This window comes from Chiloscyllium plagiosum, unplaced genomic scaffold, assembly GCF_037043375.1.
Source record: "Chiloscyllium plagiosum isolate Xiang-an unplaced genomic scaffold, Cpla_swu_hap1 HiC_scaffold_4, whole genome shotgun sequence".
Taxonomy (NCBI): Eukaryota; Metazoa; Chordata; class Chondrichthyes; order Orectolobiformes; family Hemiscylliidae; genus Chiloscyllium; species Chiloscyllium plagiosum.
In genome coordinates, this window is record NW_028270142.1 from 134,602,398 (window position 1) to 134,623,401 (window position 21,004).

Genomic DNA, 21,004 nt, shown 5'->3' on the forward strand with positions numbered 1-21,004 from the left:
TGCTGGAGAAACCCAGCAGTTCTGGTAGTGTCCGTGGTGATAGAAACATTTTAAATCCAGCATGACTCTTCTTCAGTCATAGCAAAATGTTAACTCTGGTCCAGCCCTTGGATACGGCTGGGTCACAGACTATTACAGAGTAGAAGGAGATCATTCAGCCCATTGTGCCTGCACTCGCTCTTCAAACAATCACCATTACATGATACTAATCTTCCCCTTTATTCTCCCCACACTCTCACACACCATTTCTATCCAATGCATTCTTGAATGCCTCACTTGAACCTGCCTTCACCATATTTCCAGGATCAACAGATTCAAATCTATCCATATACCTATCTGTTTATCTGAATGTAATGCTTAAATTTTAACTTTATTTCTCATCTCCTAACTTATACTATGGATCACTGTGAGGTATGTAACATTTTTGTCTTATTTCTCTATTTTGTATATAAGATTTTGTACCTAAGATGACACTGTGAGGGACGACATTGTAAACTTTTCACTGTACTCATGTAGCTGGGTGTACATGAGCGTAGGTGATTGAGAGGTGACCTTATAGAAGTTTATAAGATAGAGGGGTATAGATATAGTTAATGGTAGTTGTCTTTTCCCCGGGATGGGGGATTTCAAGACTAAGGGGTTTTTTTAAGGTAAGAGGAAAGAGATTTGAAAAAGTCATGAAGAGCAAATATTTTACACAGAGGGTGGTCCACATTTGCAACAAACTTCTGAACTTCCTGAGGGAGTGGTGAATGTGGGTACAATTACAACACTTAAAATCCTTTTGGATAAATTTTACATGAATAGGAAAGGGTTTGGAGGGATGTGGGTCAGGAGCATGATAGGTTAGTTTGGGGTTATGTTTGGCATTGACTAGTTAGACCGAATGGTTTGTTTCCGTGTGGTATGACTCTATGACAATAAACCTAATTCTAATTCTATTAATCTCCTATTGAGGCTGACGTTCTAAGATTGGGCTAAATAAAATATGCACACTCAAGCAAAGAAGACACAGGGTAAAAACAAGGACTGCAGATGCTGGAAACCAGAGTCTAGATTAGAGTGGTGCTGGAAAAGCACAGCAGGTCAGGCAGCATCCGAGGACACAGTCTGACTTCCACATAACCCCTCTTTATAGGATTGCAATGAGTTTGTAGGAAGAGCCCATTGTGCCTGTGTTGGCTCTTTGTAAGGTTCTCCATTCAGTCTCAGAGCCCTACTCTTTCCTCAGTTCTTTCTTCATTCAAAGGTTTATCATTCCTTTTTGAAATTTACCATTAAATCTGCATCTTTTATCTGCACAGCCTCACTGTGTACATTGGCCTCTCATGAACAGCTTTCTATTTAATAGGGAGTTGAAAGTCATCTCAAAAAACAGGGCCAGATCTCCAGAAGTGGCAAGCGTAACTGGTATTAAAAGTGCTGTAGCTATGCTACTGAAGCGGAATTAAATGGTGGGACGTCAGGATGAAGGAAATTTGTGCAGGTGAGCTGCAACAGAAACCAGGGAGGGATAAGGGGAGATGCATGTTTGCTGTGGCAGCCATGAATCCTGAGTTTAGTCTCCCAAAAGAAGTGCAAATTAGGTTGTGAAATGCTGAATTTAATCGACTTTTTCCCTCGTTACAAAACCAAATTTGTTCAGACTTCCAAACCCCATTTTCAGGTGAGCTTTTTGGAGGGCAGGAGGCTCTTGGATAGAAATCACGTAGGCACCTATTCCGAGGTGAGATTCCAGGGGGCCAGACAGCAAGGGAAGTTTGGATCATTGAATACAGTCAAGGCTGCTTTAGGGGAGCCAAGCAATGTGGAGGCAGTCAGGGTCGTGAAATTAAGAGCATAATCAGATCAGCCAAGTTCTTATGAAAGGATGAAGCAGGTAAAAGAGGCTAAATAGCTCACCACTTCTCCCATTCCTTATGTTCTTAACATCTTTGTATTTTTTTTAATGGGGAACGTTAGTATCACTGACAAAACTAACATTTGTTGCCCATCCCTAACTGCTCTTAGTCTGAGTGGCGTGCTGGGCCACTTCAGAGAACAGTTAGGGGTTAACCAAACTGCTGTGGGCCTGGAGTAACACGTAGACCAGACCAGGTGAGGATTGGACATTAGTGGGCTTTTACAACAATTGGCAATGGTTTTCATATCACAATGTGTCCATTAAGTGTCTGCAATGTTCAGAGGTGGAATCAAAGTTTTGGCAAAACAGGAATGAAGAGTTCTTCCTCCTGATCTAAGGAAAGGTCATTCGACCCAAAACGTTAACTCTGATTTCTCTCTACATATGCTGCCAGCCTGCTGAGCTTTTCCAGCAATATCCATTTTGTTTCTGATTTGAGCATCCAGTTTTTTTCAGTTTTTACTAAGAGTGCAGAGAATTTCTTTAAAGTCAGCAAGTACTTCATTAGTATATAACTGGACAGCGTGTGTGTGTTTGTATGAGTTGGTAATGTGTGTATGTGTCTGTTTGCATGTGTGTGTATTTGTGTGTATGTATGTGTATGCTGTGAGATACCATTTTACTGCTCACCCTAATCTATGGCAGATCATAAAAATATCTGACAACTAAAAATATCACAAACAGAAATGCAGCTCAATTATTCTTCTGTTCAATTTCAAAGAGAGGAGAAAATACCACCATTAGCCAAGAGAATTCAAGTCCAAAGCCATCCCTTTGAATTAAGTGGACTTAGCTAGGGAGTGGCAGAAGGTTAATTATAAAATTAATAGTATAATGTATGACAGAGGCAGCTGCCATCAGTGAAACAAATGTTTTGCAATCTAACAATACACAATAGCAACAGGATTTATTAACAATACAAAATATGTTAGAATGTGGTCAAACCACTGAAAGATCACAAGGAAATCTGCTATCCGTACAATCCATGTGATTCCAGACTCTAATGATATTGTTGACTCTTAACTGGCCTCTGGGCAATTAGGGATGGGCATAAACTGGCCTAGCCATTGACATCCAGATCCCATGAATGAATGAATAACAAAATGGAATAGAAGGAAATCACAGATGTTGAAATGTGAAGAAAAGACCAAAGGCTCAGGCAAGAGGACCACTGATCTCTTCCCCCTTCATTGCCTAATTCACTCTGCCATTCAGGGTCATTAATAATTTGCTTTTCTGCACATTCACCCCATTCTAACAAATACTTTACATCGTTAACGAATGAGGTAACAAATTTCATTGTTTAATTCAGGGTCCTCTTGTTTCTAAGCATTCCCATCTATCTTACTCAGTTTCTGTTACGTAAGAAATAAATTCTATTTATAAAGCACTCTGCTGGATGTTCCAAATAGCTCTCTAGCCAATTAAATATTTTGGAAGTGTATTCATTGTAGCAATGTAGGAAATGTAAGAGTAAACTTTCACACATAAAAGGCTTTTTATTTTGGTTTGGTGACGGGGGATCTTTTACACCCGTTTGAATGTAGCCTCAATTTAATATGTTCTCTGAAAGCCAGCACCCTTGACAGTATAGCTCTCCCACTGTTCTGCACTCCTATATCTGCCTGGATTATTGTCACAAGTCTCCAGAAGAAAAATTGAACAGTCAGCTTCCTGTTTGAGAGGTAGGATTGCTCCCAACCAAACTGTTACTGACATCTCAAAAACAGAACAGAGTATATTCACATAACCTGACTACAAAGGAGGAAGAATAAAAAGGATTGGAATTTGTATTTGGGACAGGAATCCACTCATTCACATTAAACTTGCCTTTATTCGTTGCATTATTCACTCCTTGCAAACAACAGGAAAAGGCTTGTGCACTAGTGAATGAAGTACAACCTGGGATTAATTGTCACCCATTGTACAAAACAAAGTATGAAACAAAGAACAAAAGTAACAACATTGATGTAGCCAGCGGCTATAAACTCCTGAGGAAGCTTTTCAACCCACTAAAGGGACAATTGGCTGGTCAGCAGATCGCATTTCCTGCAAAACTACCTCAATTGAGTAAGACAAATATTTCTTCCACTGATTTGGAAATACAGTGATTGCAATAGAAATAATAGCTATCTCAATTTCAACAGACAATTAATATACGGAAATTCCTCTCTAGAGCAACTCCCCTCCCCTCCCACCAGGTTTGTCTCACTGTGTCAGGGATGTTTCCAAATCAGTTCTCCTTCTGCATAACAGCTTGATGTAATGCAGACTGAATATCTCAGAACCTCTTTTGAAAGCACCCTTCACATTGCTCACCTTGACTAGAAATTTTTCTGGAGCTTTTAACTCCATCACTGAGAACTTTCTCATTAATAAATGAAAGCGTTCAAGGAAAATACCGTTAAAAGAAATCCTTTTAAACCCAACTTTCCATGCACGTAGCTCAAAGCAATGACCTGGAAGATTAATCCTCATAGTTGGAGGCAACAGGCCAACCTTGAACTTGGATAATCTGAGATTGGAGGCCTGTTTTTGGAACACTCATCCATATGAAATGTCCTTCTAATGTTGAAAGAAGCAAAACAAATTCACAGTGCCTGAAATATGTCCAACTGCTTCATTACCAGAGCATCTTTTACCTGGTTTCACTCTGTTTGCCTGAGGGCAAAGCCCTTGAAATCCAGGGGCAATGTAGAGTCATACACCTCTATCCATTTCCCCCATGTCTTCTACTGCAGAGAATAAACCTCTACCCATTTTTCCCCATGTGTTCTACTGCAGAGAATAAACCTCTACCATTTTTCCCCATGTCTTCTATGCACAGAATAGACTTGATGGACTGAATGATCTGCTTCTATGCTATTATGCCATTAAGTACCTGGGGTGGGAGAGTCCAGAACTAGACGGCATAGGTTTTGGGTGTGAGGGGAAAAATTTAAAAGGGATCCAAGGGGAAACATTTTCATGCAGAGGGTGGTGCGTATGGAATGGGCTGCCACAGGACGTGATGGAGGCTGGTACAATTACAACATTTAAAAGGCATCTGGATGGGTATATGAATAGGAAGGATTGAGGGATATGGGCCAAGTGCTGGAAAATGGGACGAGATTACTTTAGGATATCCGATCGGCATTGACGAGTTGGACCAAAGGGTCTATTTCCATGCTATACATTTCTATGACTCTATAAGTATTCCTTGGGAGTAATGCACAGAAAAGTTAGATCAATTATTATTTTTCAATGTTTCTCCAGTTTCACTACCCAGAACTTGTGGTGAGAATAATTACAAATATTGAGACACATTTTGGGCCACATATCTCAGGTTGGATGTGCTGGCCTTGGGGGGATCCAGAAGAGATTTACAATAATGATCCCGGATTTCCAAATGAAGAACAGTTGAAGACTGCACTCAATGCAGTTCTGAAGGATGAGTGGTGGGATCTGATTGAAACTTATAGAGTACTGAGAAGCCTGGATCCAGAGGACATGGAGAAGAGTTGGGGAGACTAGGTCCCAAGGGTACAGCCTCAGTGTGAAAGGACAACCCTTTAGAGTTGAGATGAGCAGGACTTTCTTCAGCCACAGAGTGGTTAATCTGTGGAACTCATTGTCGCAGAAGGCTTGGAGTCCAAGAAATTGAGGGTATTTAAGGTAGGTTCTTGATTGGTTAGTGGATCAAAGGTTATGGGGAGAAGGCAGGAGAATGAAGTTGAGAAACATATCAGCCATGACTAAATGATGGTACAGACCTGATGGGCTGAATGGCCTAATTTTGCTCCCATGTTTTATGGTCTAAAGCTGAATCAAGTTATATAAACATATGAGTTTGGACCAGGTGTTGGCCATTCAATCCCTCAAGGTAGCTACACCATGCAATCTGATTCCTTCATATTCCTGTGTATCCCTGATAACATCGCTTATTATGAATCTAACTGCCACTACCTTAAAAATAATCAAAGACATTGCTTCCACTGCCTTTAAAGGAAGAGAATTCCAAAGGCTTACGATCTTCAGAACTAAAGAAATTCACCTCAACTCTGTCTTAAACTGGTGACCTCTTTATTTAATAATTTTTAAAATTTGAAATGGAAGGTGGTTGCAGGGAAAATTAGTTCTGAGGATACAGACTTCTAATCAACCTCAATTGCAGTCCTGATCTCCTGCTTTCCTCTTGCTTAAAGGTCATATCAAATAAAGTGAACATACAATTTAATATTCAAGGGAATGGCAGACAAAGGATTCAGATAAAGAGAGGTGCACATCAGCAAACACTGACCCAAGTAGTGTTATCCAAGAAATTAAATTCCACATTTCCCAAATTAATAAGAATGGAATAGATAATGTGCATCCTAATTATTTTTATAGCAAAATACCTTTAGAAGGTGAACACGGAGCATACGCACATGAAACAGGCTCGATGTTTATATCTTCCCCTCACACCACTGTGAAGTTGCTTGATATGCTTTACAACATTAAACATTCTTTGTAAAATGCAAATCATTACAATACAAATGTATGACTTTTCCATATTGAGTAAATTCTTACTGAATACATGTAGCATTAATTACTGCTTAGGATTAATCATTTACTCAAACATTGGCACAGGCTTATTGTAGAAGCAGAGCACAAGAACATTATGTCCTGAGCGATCAGCTGCTCAGTCTCAATATATCGGTCTAGTCACTTCTATCCAGAGTTCAGATATTTATACATTGCTGGTAACCAAAGTAACTCATTCATTCTTTGAGGTTGAACTTTTAACATCAGAACCAGCAAGCCTGCTTTGAAACATTATTTCCACCCTATTAGTTTCAAGCAGATCGATCACTAATATTGCAGAATAAATTACCTACTAAATTACATCCGCCAGGCAGCCTCCGAGAACAGCAGCCAGGGGAATCCTGATCTTTATATCACTCTCTGGAGAACTACATTAATAAAATAGCAGGAAACAAAGCAATCCTAACACAGAGTAAAGGTGGAGGTTAGATTCAATTAAAAAAATTGGATCTATATCATAGAAGTTGGCCATTCAGCCCAACTGGTCTAGGCCAGAGTTTATGTTCCAACTAAAAAAAATTCCACAGAAATTTCTTATTCATTCACAGGATGTGGGCACTGTTGGCAGGCCAATCATTGCTGTTCCCCAACTGCCCAGACAGCAGTTGAGAGTCAACCACTTTGCTAATGGTCTGGAGTCACATGTAGGCAGGAACAGGTAAGGACGGCAGATTTCCTTCCCTAAAGAACACTAGTGAGCCAGATGGGATTTTCCTGACAATCAACAATGGTTTCATGATCATCAGTAGGCTTCCAGACCTTTTTTTAAAACTAAATTCAAATTCCACCATTTACCTTGTCAGGATTCAAACCCAGGTCCTCATAGCATTAAGTGGGATCTCCAGATTAATAGCCCAGTGATAATACCACCTGGCCATTACCTCCCCCATGAGGAAGAGCTTCCCGGCTAGCCATAAAAACATATCGTTCTAATCCTTTCTCAATGCTCCCCCCATCACTTTGCTTCTTCTTAAAAGCTATGAGAACTTTTACAAAAAGGCTCACTTTCAAGGGGGCTTCCCTTTCAGGGTTATAAGGAACAACATTTAAATCTGCACAAAAACACTAGTAAAATGCAGCAGATGCTAAGAATCTGAAAGAAAAGCAAGATGTTCGAGTTATATTAACCTCAAAGTGTTAACTCTGTTTCTCTCACCACAGATTCTGCCAGACTACTGAGTTTCTCCAGACTGTGTTATCAGTCTCAACTTTCCTATGTGATGGAGAGTATCATATTCTAAACTTGTTCTGCATAAAGAGGCTGCTCCAGAAATCTCAATCGGATTTATGAGTTACCGTCTCATTTTGATGACCCTGGTTTTGGACTTGCCCACGTATGGAAATAGAGGGCCCACAAGACAGACAGAATTCTCTTCTCTGCAGAGAATTTTTTAAAAACCATACTGGTTCTGAGTGTCTCAAAGACATTCAGATCATAAACTGTTCTGCTAGTATCAGCTACTCCATGCCTGTATTTCCCATAATGCTTGATAACATTTCAGATTCTGAATAGGAATATTTTTCAAAACCAAAGGCAGTTTTTTTTGCAAAAGAAAAGTTTAAACTTCAATTTGAAGAACACAGTCATAGGATTAAGCACTTTATGAAAGGATAACTGTCTTGGTTACACCACTTTTAAAAAATGGGATAAAATATTTTACCCCTGTTTGAGTGAACCATTGCAAAATATTTGCCTCCACACATTTTCCTCTATGCAATGACTTGAGTAATTAAATAAATGAATAACAAAGTAACAAAAATAAAACGTATCATACACTGAGATGGAAGCCAAAGGCGGGCATGGGAAAATACACACTTTCTGGCAGCAGTATTGACTTTGCTCATAAAAGGGAATGGGAGACAAAAGAATGTGTTAATTCTTACTCTGCTGACACGCTCCACTGAATCTCACTCGTGCCACTTGGACAATATTTAAACTGGCACAGAAAGACTTTGCATGGTGTAGTCCTAGTTGGCTGGTGATTTATCGTTGCCATGATACAAGCAATAAAGTGGCATCACAGAAATGACTGGGGTCATTCGACTTCCACCGACCTGCAAAAATGAGGGAGGCCCACCTTCCCCTAGATTAAAGCTGCACCTTTCTAATTGCTTTCATTTCCTGTTTATAATGGGATGCCCAAAGCTTCACAGATTACTCCAACTGTAACCTAAGACATTGTACAAGTTTGCTGTTAAATAGGACTGTAATTCAGAGGTTATGTGACACAGAATGGTTAATCAGGCCAACTAGTGTTAATGCTGCAATTGAACCTTCTCCCATCTTCCCCCAACAAAACAGATCATCATAAACCTTTAATCTGTTTCCTTCTAACGCTTGTCTAGCTTCCCCTTGTTACATCTACGCTGTTCACTATGACAATTTAGTGCAGTAACAAATTCCCAGTCTTTGGGGATAAAAGTTTGCTCTGAATTCTCTGTCGGATTTCTTGGTGGCTCTCTCATATTGAAGGGTTACACCCGAAACGTTGACTTCTCCACTGCCTGATGCTCCTGACTTGATGTGATCTTCCAGCCTCCTGCTTGTCTACCTTGGAATCCAGCATCTGCAGTTTTTTTCTTGTCTCTCATATTGATTGCATTTAGTTTTGTTTTTCCCCACAGAAGGAAATATTTCTTCTACGTGCAAGGTGGCAACCGCTTCCATAATTTAAAACCCTACATTAGCTCACCCCATTAGTCTTCTATTTACAAAAGAGGAGATCCAGTCCCTCCTTTCCTCATCTACATATTCAGCATTGGGATGATGGTAGTATAGTGATCATATCCTTTGAGCAGTAATGCAAAGGCCAGGCTGGGATTGTGGGTTCAAATCCCAAAATGGCAGAGGATGGAATTAAAATTCAATGAGTAATTCTGGAATTGAAACCTAGTCTCAGTTATGGCGACCATACAATTATTATTCTTAGTTGCAAAGAACTATCTGGTTTATTATAGGCCATTAAGAAAGGGAAGCGGACAGGTTTACCTGGTCTGGCCTGAATCCTCTTCAGTACCTCCACAATGTAGTAACCACAACTATGTGAGGTCTGTTAGCCACTTGCTATCACACTCTACATCCCTGGATTAATACCAAGACTCAGTGTTATACAGATATATTCCCATTTTTTAATCTTAATTCCAAATGGATTATTTCATATTCTTCTGCACCTGTTTCCTGTTTGCCTCCTTATATCTTGCTGCACAACCATCTGTCAGATCTTCAGTAGAATTTATTACACATGTACTTTGTAATTTGCATGTTGTGACTCAATTCTCATTTTGTTTGCTTAGTGAGTAAATCCAGATCATTTATGCTCTCATCAAGAAGAATGCGTACACACACACACACCATACAATTTGGACCATACCAGGATCAATCTGCATTATTAAAATGGTGGACCAACAGACATCTTGGAATCCATGCACACACAATGCTACAGGGTAGTCCTCGATTACAGAAGAACTGTAATGAAATGTAGGTTTTGGCATATTCTTTAATGAGATGTAGATGTTACACGCAAGGCCAGCATTTCTTTCCCACTAAGACTCAGACTCATTGCTTTACAAAGTCACATAGGCCGCACAAGAGAAGGTGATACAAATTAGGTGATTGTGGAACTAAGGCAGCCAGATAGAGTTAGGATACAGATCAGACATGGTCTCACTGAATGGTAGTCAGGCTCACTGGGCTGAATAGATTGTACCTGTTCCTAGGTATAAAGGCAGCTGAATTGTTACGAATACTTCAGCCTTATCTTTTGCACAAATGTGCTGGGTTTCCCCATCACTGAGGATATTTGGGGATGTTTGTGGAGCCGCCTCCTCCAATGAGCTGTTTAATTGTCCATCATCATTTATATTGTGATAGAACTGCAGAGCTTAGATCTGAGCTGTTGTGTGTGGGAATGCACAGCTCTGTCTATCACTTGCTGCTTATGCTGCTGATTTGCATGTAAGTAGTTCTATTTGGTAGCTCCAACAGGTTGACAACTCATTTTTATGTATGCCTTGTGCTGCTCCTGATATGCTGTCCTGCACTTGCTGTTGAACTGGGGTTGATCCCCTGGCTTGATGGTAATGATTGAGTAAGCAATATGCAGGCCATCAGGTTACAGATTGTGCTGGAACAGACTTCTGCTGCTATTGATGGTCCACAGAGCCTCATGGATGCCCAGTCTTGAATTGCTAGATGTTTGAAGTCAACCTCATTTAATATGGTGACAATGCCACATAACACAGTGGATGATATCCTCCAAGTGAAGTCTGGATTTTATCATGTGCAGTGGTCATTCCCACCAATAGTAAAGCAACGTCCTTTAGGACTCAACCAGCTCAACCACTATTGCTCCTGAGCCACTCTTGATGTTGGACACTAAAGTCCCCCAATGATAGTACTTTGCATCCTTGTCACCTCACCACTACCTCCAAGTGGAGGTGGAAGGACATGGTAATTAGCAAGTTGTTTCCTTACCCATGTAAGATCTGATGCCATGACACTTCTTGGTGTCTGGACTCAATGTTGAGGACTCCCAGGGCAACTTCAGAGCAGAGGATCTATCCTGCGATGGGATGGGATCAATCCAGAGGCGGCGTTGGTGGTGTCTGAGACATTGTCTGCAAGGTATATTCCATGACCTTGACCAGGTCAAAGTCAGAAGTCACATGACACCAGGTTATAATCCAACAGGTTTATTTCAAATCACAAGCTTTTGGAGCACTGCTCCTTTGTTAGGTGAAGTGATGACTTTGTCATGTGACTTCTGACTTTGTCCACCCCAGTTCAACACTGGCATCTCCACATCTTGACTATGACAAGCTGTTGTGAGACAGCTCTCCCATTTTTGGCACTGGCCCTTGAAGTTCCCAAGGATGACAGGGCTAGTCTGCCATTTCTAGTGGCTAGGACAGTGCCAGGTGGCCCGTACAGTTTCATTTCTTTGAGACTTCTTAGCAGGTGATACAGCAGAATGGCTTGCTGAGCCATTTCAGATGGCAGTTAAAAGATAACCACAATGTGGTGTGTGTGGACTCAGATGTAGTCTGACACCGTCCTGTCCCCCTTAGTCCAAGAACTCCCCACCTACGTTCGGGACACCAGCCATGCCCTCCACCTGCTCCATGATTTTCGCTTCCCCGGTCCCCAACGCCTTATTTTCACCGTGGACATCCAGTCCCTGTACACCTCCATCCCCCATCACGAAGGACTCAAAGCCCTCCGCTTCTTTCTTTCCGGCCGTACCGACCAGTACTCTTCCACTGACACCCTTCTTCGACTGACTGAACTGGTCCTCACCCTGAACAACTTCTCTTTCCAATCTTCCCACTTCCTCCAAACGAAAGGAGTAGCCATGGGCACCCGCATGGGCCCCAGCTATGCCTGCCTCTTTGTAGGATATGTGGAACAATCCATCTTCCGCAACTACACTGGCCCCACCCCCCACCTTTTCCTCCACTACATCGATGACTGTATCGGCGCCACCTCGTGCTCCCACGAGGAGGTTGAACAGTTCATCCACTTCACCAACACCTTCCACCCCGACCTCAAATTCACCTGGACAGTCTCAGATTCCTCCCTCCCCTTCCTCGACCTTTCTATTTCTATCTCAGGCGACCGAATCAACACGGACATCTACTACAAACCAACCGACTCCCACAGCTACCTGGACTACACCTCCTCCCATCCTGCCCCCTGTAAAAACGCCATCCCATTCTCCCAATTCCTTCGACTCCGCCGCATCTGCTCCCAGGAGGACCAGTTCCAAAAACGCACATCCCAGATGGCCTCCTTCTTCAAGGACCGCAATTTCCCCCCCGACGTGGTCGACGATGCCCTCCACCGCATCTCTTCCACTTCCCGATCCTCCGCCCTTGAACCCTGCCCCTCCAACCGCCACCAGGACAGAACCCCACTGGTCCTCACCTACCACCCCACTAACCTCCATGTACAGCGCATCATCCGCCGCCATTTCCGCCACCTCCAAACGGACCCCACCACCAAGGATATATTTCCCTCCCCTCCCCTATCAGCATTCCGTAAAGACCACTCCCTCCGTGACTCCCTCGTCAGATCCACACCCCCCACCAACCCAACCTCCACTCCCGGCACCTTCCCCTGCAACCGCAGGAGGTGCAAGACTTGCGCCCACACCTCCCCCCTCACCTCCCTCCAAGGCCCCAAAGGAAACTTCCATATCCGCCACAGATTCACCTGTACCTCCACACATATCATCTATTGCATCCTTTGCACCCGATGTGGCCTCCTCTATATTGGGGAGATGGGCCGCCTACTTGCGGAGCGTTTCAGGGAACACCTCTGGGACACCCGGACCAACCAACCCAACCACCCTGTAGCTCAACATTTCAATTCCCCCTCCCACTCCACCAAGGATATGCAGGTCTTTGGACTCCTCCATCGTCAGACCACAGCGAAACGACGGTTGGAGGAAGAACGCCTCATCTTCCGGCTAGGAACCCTCCAACCACAAGGGATGAACTCGGATTTCACCAGTTTCCTCATTTCCCCTCCCCCCAGCCTGTCTCAGTCAAATCCATCAAATTCAGCACCGCCTTCCTAACTTGCAATCTTCTTCCCGACCTCTCCGCCCCCACCCCAGTCTGACCTATCACCCTCACCTTGACCTCTTTCCACCTATCACATTTCCGACGCCCCTCCCCCAAGTCCCTCCTCCCTATCTTTTATCTTAGCCTGCTGGACCAACTTTCCTCATTCCTGAAGAAGGGCTAATGCCCGAAACGTCGATTCTCCTGTTCCCTAGATGCTGCCTGACCTGCTGCGCTTTTCCAGCAACACATTTCCATCTCTGATCTCCAGCATCTGCAGACCTCACTTTCTCCTCAGATGTAGTCTGGCCCAGGCCAGGTGGACAATTTTCCTAACCCAAGGACTTAATGAACAGATGGATTTTACAATGATGGTTTCACAGTCATCACTGGACTTTTAATATTACATTTTATTGAATTCAAATTCTGCTGTGGGATTCAAACCAAAGACCATGGAACATTACCTGGGTCTTTAGATTATTGGTTTATCTACTACATGACAATGCCATTGTCTTCCCCTTAATACTTTCTGTATCATATCGTTGCGATCTCTTTTATTCCATGAGCAATAACTCATCTCACAAGTGTGTTGTGTGGCCCTGTATCAAATGCATTCTTGAAGTCTGTGTACATGTCATTAACAGGATTACCCTCAATCCTTTCTGTTACCTTCAGCAAGTTAGTCAAACAGTTCAGGAATTCATCCTGGCTCATCCTAAACTACCCACCTTTCTACTAATTTTGACGTTAAAAAGTTTTGAGAAGTTCCTTCACCACTTAAGTTAAACCAACTGGTCTGACATGGTGAAAATGGTTTTGAAAATTTGCAAGAACTCTGCTATAGAGTAAGGATCAGTATTTCAATTTAATCAAGGGAAAAAGAAATAAACAATTTTAGGCAGACCCTTCGTCACAGAATGATCAATAATAGTTTGAGCTATTTAGACACAGCTTACCTCTGGTTCTGTACATCGGGTTACTTTGTCTTTACCTGTAAAACAAAAAAATAGAATTTTATAAAAGTCAAACACCATGCAGCAATACAGTTTTCATTGTAACCAATCACAAAATAGATTTCAATGTTACAACAATAGACATCTATTTTACAATCCTTGCAGATATCATTGCTTACAACAGTTAACCCATCATATTAACTTCAATTCTGATGACTCTTCATCAAAAAACATTCAATGTATGCCAAGACAGGAATACAGGGAGACGAAAGGCTTGGCCAAATTTTAATTGAGAGTCATGAATGGATATTGAGAGGCAGAATTCCATAAATTCTATATTCACAGAAGGAATTTCAGACTGGAGGCTCAGGCAGCATAAGGGATGGACACACTCAGAGGAATTAAGAGTAATGAGTAAACATTGAAGTACAGCCATTGAGGCTCGAGGAAAGAATTCCATCCACTCCTTACTTGAGTCTAGTAGACGATGGACAGGTTTGAAGAGTCAAGAGGTGAGTTACTCACTGCAGGGTCCCTAGTCTCTGACCTGCTGTTGTAGTCACATATTTATGTGGCAAATCCAGTTCAGTTGTTGATAGTGGGAGATTCAGCAATGGCAATGTCATTGAATGGTACGGGGTGATGATTAGATGCTCTCTTGTTGGAGATGATTATTGTCTGGCACTTGTTTGGCATGAATCTTACTCGCCGCTTGTTAACTCAAGCTTGAATGCTGTTTAAGTCTGCTGCATATGCATGGATTGTTTCTGTAGCTTACATAGTATGAAACATCGTGCAATCATCAGCAAAACATCACCAGTTCACTTCCAATCTTATGATGGAGGGAAGGTCATTGATGAAGCAGCTGAAGATGGTTGGGCCTAGAAAACTATGCTGAGGAACACCTGCAGAGATGCCCTGGAACTGAGACGACTAACCTCCAATAACCACAGCCATCTTCCTTTGTGCCAGGTATGACTCCAACCAGCGGAGAGTTTTCTGCTGATTTCCATTTACTCCAGTTTTGCAAGGGCTCTTTGATGACACTTTCAGTCAAATGTGGCATCAATGTTAAGGGCTGTCACTCTCACCCCACCTCAGGTATGCAGCTCTTTTATCCATGTTTGATCAAAGTAATGAGGTCAGGAGCCAAGTGACCCTGGTGGAACCCATACTGAGCGACTGTAAGCTGGTTATTGCTGAGCAGGTACTGCTTAACAATACTGTTAATGACATCTTCCATCACGTTACTTATGTTAGAGCAATTGGTTGGGAGGGGGAGTGCGGTTAATGGGGGAAGTTGCCTGAGCGGCTGGGTGGATGAGTCAGTATCCTTTGCAGCTAGAGCATTAGAAGACAAAGGCGACCTGATAGAAGTACATAAAATTATGAGAGGCATGGATAGGGTGGACATGTCAAATACTAGGGGTTCTCGGTTTATGGTGACAGCGAGTAAGTTTAAAGGAAGTAAGTTTTTTTTGCACAGAGGGTAGAAGGTGCCTGGAGTGCACTACCAGGGGAGGTGGTAGAAGCAGATAGGATAGCAACATTTAAGAAGTATTTATAGAAAGACACATGAACAGGAAGGAGATGGAGGGATATGGACCATGTATAAACAGCCGAGATTAGTTTAGAATGGCATCGTGGTCAGCACACATTGGTGGGCCTGTTCCTATGCTGTTCTGTTCTATGTTCATACAATGTCTTTAGCCATCTCTTCATATCTTGTGCAGTGAATCCACTTCACTAAGACTGGAATCTGTAGTGCTGGAATCCTGAGAAGGAATTGAGATAAATCATCGACTCAGTATTTCTGGGCTAAAGATGGTTATTTCAGCCCTTTGTTTTGCACTGATGTTCTGTCCATTCATCAAGTATGGGGAACCTCCTCCTCTGATTAGTTGTTTAACTGTCCACCACCACAGTTTCAGAATAAGGGTTGGCTATGAGAGACTGAGACAAGGAGAAATTTCTCGGTTCAAATCACAGATTTGTTACATTGCAGACGGAGGCCATTCACCCCACTGTGTAAGCACTGGCTCTCTCTATGAGCATTATGAATTTGTACCATTTTCCTATAACTCTGCGCATTGTTTTGACTCAAATGATTGTCTAAAACCCTCTAGAATGCCTCAAAGTTAGATTTCCAGACAGAGTTTTCCAGAGTTAAACCACTCAATGTATGAACATATTTTATCTCCTATTCCATTTGCTTTTTTTTTTACAAATTACTTAAAATTTCTACCATATTGTTCTCAATCCTCTCATGAGTAGGAGCAGGTTCTTTATATCTACTCTGTCCAGCCACCTCACAGTTTTGGAAACTTCTATCAATTCTCCTCTTTGTCTTCTCCTCTCCAAATCAAACAGTCCCAACCTCTCCAATTCATCTTCGGACCTGAAGTCTTATCCCTGGAACCATTGTCATAAACCTCTTCTGCACTCTCTCCAAAACATTTCCCCAAATAGTTGGAGATCTCTGCAACTTGTAGATCTATCTCATTTATAGTTGCTCAATCTTTGAGTATGTTTGAGATAAGGTTGATTGATGATATATTAAAGAAATCAAGGCATATGTGGAAACGTGCAGGCGATTAGCCATGATCTTTCCCAATGGCCTTCCAGACCTGAAGGGTCAGATTTCCTATTCCTTCCTTATGTTTTTAATATTCTTGAAATTGCAAAGTATATAGAAGGAACTCTGGAAGGAGAAAAAAATATTTAGCCCTTGGAGCTGCTCATTTAGGAGCTTATATCTATTCAGGGGCTGCTATTCGGGAATGATGCGGTGATTTAATAGCTGAGTGATATGACTCAGTCAAATGGCTTTTCTGATCCTTAAGAAACCACATGAAGAATTAAAGGAGCTCTTTCACAAGAGTGAATTATGCAGAACTCATGAGATGCCTTTCGCAGAAGCCAAATGATGTCTTATTTCTAATCATTGGGAGGACATCCTATCTCCATTGGTAAGCACGCGGTCCCCACAAACTTAAAGGGTGTCATTAAAAGGTTACACCAAGCAATGATGCTTATATGGTTGACACACACACACACAATAATAAGCTTTGAGTTTTCTACATCATGAAGGATCTTTCTGCGGTACATGAAATTTCCAGCCACACCTGTAGTTTTATCTGCAGAATAGCGCAATTAGAAGGGGAAATTATATTTAATCAAATAAATTAAGCTCCTAAATGGAGAGCTTTTATTAATCACACACATTCTAGAACAGGCCAATTAACTGCAACATTCCCCCTAGTGTATTACCAAATTTCCTCAAATCTTAGTTCTTAAGGCTGTGGAGAAGTATTTATTCACCCATCAGCAATACAGTACACTGAATCACAACTGCGTCAGTTTACATTATGTTGGAACTGTCTAGCAGTTAGCCACACCCTGGATTCCTGATTTTGCCTGTGCTATCATGTGGCAGGCAGGAAGGAAACTTCCTTCAAAACCAGGCTGTGAATATTCAGCACGCAACAAAAACCACAATTAAAAGTCAGTCAACCGAGCTTTCTTTAAACACGTGTTTCATGAGCAGCATTGCAAGACTAGGAGGCAATGCACAAACAGAACATTGAAAAACAAAAAATAAAGATGTCCAATTCAGATATTGAAATATAACAAAACAGACAGTATTAAAGGGGTAATTAAAATATCAGAGCAATTCTCATAAAAATATAAAAAATACAAGCAGGTCTTATGGTCCCTTGAATCTATGCTGATTAAAACTATGGCTAACCTTCACTTTCAACTCACCTTTCTCTGCTTTATCCTTAAATGGGATAATTAACAAACGTCTATCAATCTCAGCCTTCAATATACTCAATGACAGAGAATCCACAGCTCACCGGGGAAAAAAATTCCACAGAGTCTGAACTCTCTAATTGAAGAAAACCCTGCTTGCCTCAGTTCTAATGGCCAATCCCTTATCCTGAGACTATGATCCTTGTTCAAGACATAGCGGCTAACAGAAGCAACCTCAAAACATCTACCCTGCTAAAATGGACACATAGCACACCATGTTCTCCTATATGCTTTACTCAGATTTCTCATGATTTTTATAGCCCACGTACACTTCACATTGGTCACTCATGCTGACTCTACAAGCCAGAGTTTTGCTCTTGAGGTGGGCTCAAGTTCTCTGCAACTTCACCCCAGTTGCTTTCTTAAGGTCAGACCTTCCACCTGTCCACCTTCCACCTGTCCACCTTCCCACTCACACCACATGTTCACAAATACTAACTCATGTCATCACCCTCCCAGTTCGTAGGATGTGAGCATCGCTGGCTGGTCAAGCATTTATTACCCATCCCTTACTGCCCTTGAATTGAGTGGCTTTTGCTCGGCCATTTCAAAGGGAAGTTAAGCATAGGTTTAATATAAAACAATGTGCATTCACTTTAGATCTGACTGATATGGTCTCATCCATGTTCAAGAACATGACAATGACAGTTTGGTTTAGACAGGATGAAAATGTGATTTTGGGAATTGTAACTCGGAAAACAGCACAAATTATGTGGCCTCACTGGATTTCTAATGTCTCAGATGGTCTGATTTCTGTAGAGATGACACATCAATCTTCTCAAACAAACTCATGACTCAAAGGTAAAGTGAAGGCAGGTCATTGAATGGTTTTAAAATAGAGATAGACAGATTCTTGAATAATAACAGAATCAAAATTATTGGGAGTAGGCTGGAATGTATCCAGTACCTTCTATTTTTATTTTGCAATATCATTAGGACAGGAATATAATATGACACAAAACACAATGTATCATATTTCTAGGGAAAAAATAAGTTTGTGCTTGTTTAAATTGCAACATGTGTTAGCAGATTATTTAAATAAAATTAACATAGAAGCTGCAAACATTCTGGCACCCAAGAGTTTTTCTGTTTCTTTAAACTCTATGAAATTTGAGACAGAAATTGATATGTGATATTTGTTAATGTGGGACAAATAAGAAATAAATGCCAAATATTTTGTTTTCACATCAGTAATGTATTAATTACAAATGACAATGATTCTCAACCAAGGAGGTGTAACGGCAATAGAAAAAAGTGTACGGTAGTGTTGGAAAATAATTGTCTAAAACTAAGAGAGGAACACAGGAACCTGCAACTACAGTTACGTGGTAAATCACTAAAAGCTCTGACACAAACTCATAAGTCCATAGAAAGGCAAGCCATGCACTGGACTCATTTCTAGTAAAATAGAACTGAAAAAGTACAGAAATTATGTTAAACTTGCATAGAGACTTGCTTAGACTATATATGAAGAATTGTGAAAAATTATCATTTAATTATAATAAGGTTACATAAAAGGATATAGAGGCATGGGTTGGGGTGACTTAGTCGCGTTTTTAAGATTCTGAAAGGGCTTTCACATCAAGAAAATAGTTTTATTTGAAGTGGAGACATACCTAAGGGCCTCAACAAAAATCGACTATAATAACAAGAGTAAAGTAAGTGAATTCAGAAAGAACCTTTCACCCAGAAAGTGGTTAGGACACCCTATCACAAGTTGTGGCAAATAGCATGACGTGATTAAGGGGAAATTAGATAAACACATAAGGGAGAAGGATATTTTACAACAGTGGGAGAAGTCTTGTGCAGATCACAAAAACAGAACTAGATTTGTGGGATCAAATGACCTATTACGGTGCTATAAAATAAAGGAAAGGTAAATTCTTCAATGATTAATGGCTTAATGTGGTTGGGAAATCATGTCTATAAACTTGATTGAGTTTTTTGAAGAAGTAACGAAGAGGATTGATGAGGGTGAAACGGTAGACATGATCTATATAGGCTTCAGTAAGGTGTTTGACAAGGTTCATCATGATAGACTGGTTAGCAAGGTTAGATCTCAGGGAATACATAGAAAACTAGCCATTTGGCTACAGAACTGACTTGAAGGTAGAAGACAGAGAGTGGTGGCGAAGGGTTGCTTTTCAGACTTGTGGCCTGTGACCAGTGGAGTGCCACAAGGATCGGTGCCGGGTCCACTGCTTTTCATCATTTATATAAATGATTTAGATGTGAACATAAGAAGTACAGTTAGTAAGTCTGCAGATGACACAAAATTGGAGGTGTAGTGGACAGCAAAGAAGGTTACCTCAGACTACAATGGGATTTTAATCAGATGGGCCAATGGGAGGCAGATGGAGCTGAATCTAGATAAATGTGAGGTGCTGCATTTTGAAAAGACAAATCAGGGCAGGACTAATATACTTAATAGTAAGGTCCTGGGGAGTGTTGCTAAACAAAGAGACTTTGGAGTGCAGGTTCATAGTTCCTTGAAAGTGGGGTTGCAGGTGGATAGAATAGTGAAGAAGGTATTTGGTATGCTTTCCTTTATTGGTCAGAGTATTGAGTACAGGAGTTGGGAGGTCATGTTGCGGCTTGGTGGACATTGGTGGTGCCACTTTTGGAATGCTGTTCAATTCTGGTCTTCCTGCTATAGGAAGGATGTTGTGAAACTTGAAAGGGTTCAGAAAAGATTTACAAAGATGTTGCCAGGGTTGGAGGATTTGAGCTGCAGGGAGAGGCTGAATAGACTGGGGCTGTTTTCCCTGGAGCGTCGGAGGCTGAGGGGTAACCTTATAGAGGTTTATAAAATCATGAGGGGCATGGATAGGATAAATAGACAAAGTCTTTTCCCTGGGATGGGGGACTCCAGAACTAAAGGGGTTAGGGTGAGAGGGGAAAAATTTAAAAGGGACGTAAGGGGCAACTTTTTCACACAAAGGGTGGTGTGTGTACAGAATGAGCTGCCAGAGGAAGTGGTGGAAGCTAATACAATTACAACATTTAAAAGGCATCTGGATGAGTATATGAACAGGAAGGGTTTTGAGGGACATGGGCCAACCGCTGGTAAATGGGACTAGATTAGGGTTAGGATATCTGATCAGCATGGACGGGTTGGACCAAAAAGTGTGTTTCAATGACCAACACTGTTCTAAGTGGGTGATGGCAGTGAGGCCACATGAAGATTGGACCATCACTGGGCTGTCAC

General features: G+C 41.5%; 1 protein-coding gene across 4 annotated transcripts in view; it reads right to left on the bottom strand.

Annotated features, from left to right (window-relative positions):
* Positions 1-21,004, bottom strand: part of LOC122548856 (protein spire homolog 1-like) — a 207,915-nt gene that overhangs the window by 165,863 nt on the left and 21,048 nt on the right. For all 4 annotated transcript variants that reach the window (XM_043687728.2, XM_043687729.2, XM_043687730.2 and 1 more), the window contains exon 2: positions 13,987-14,021. In XM_043687728.2, the coding sequence (XP_043543663.2) occupies positions 13,987-14,021 (35 nt within the window). The remainder of the gene's footprint in view (positions 1-13,986; positions 14,022-21,004) is intronic.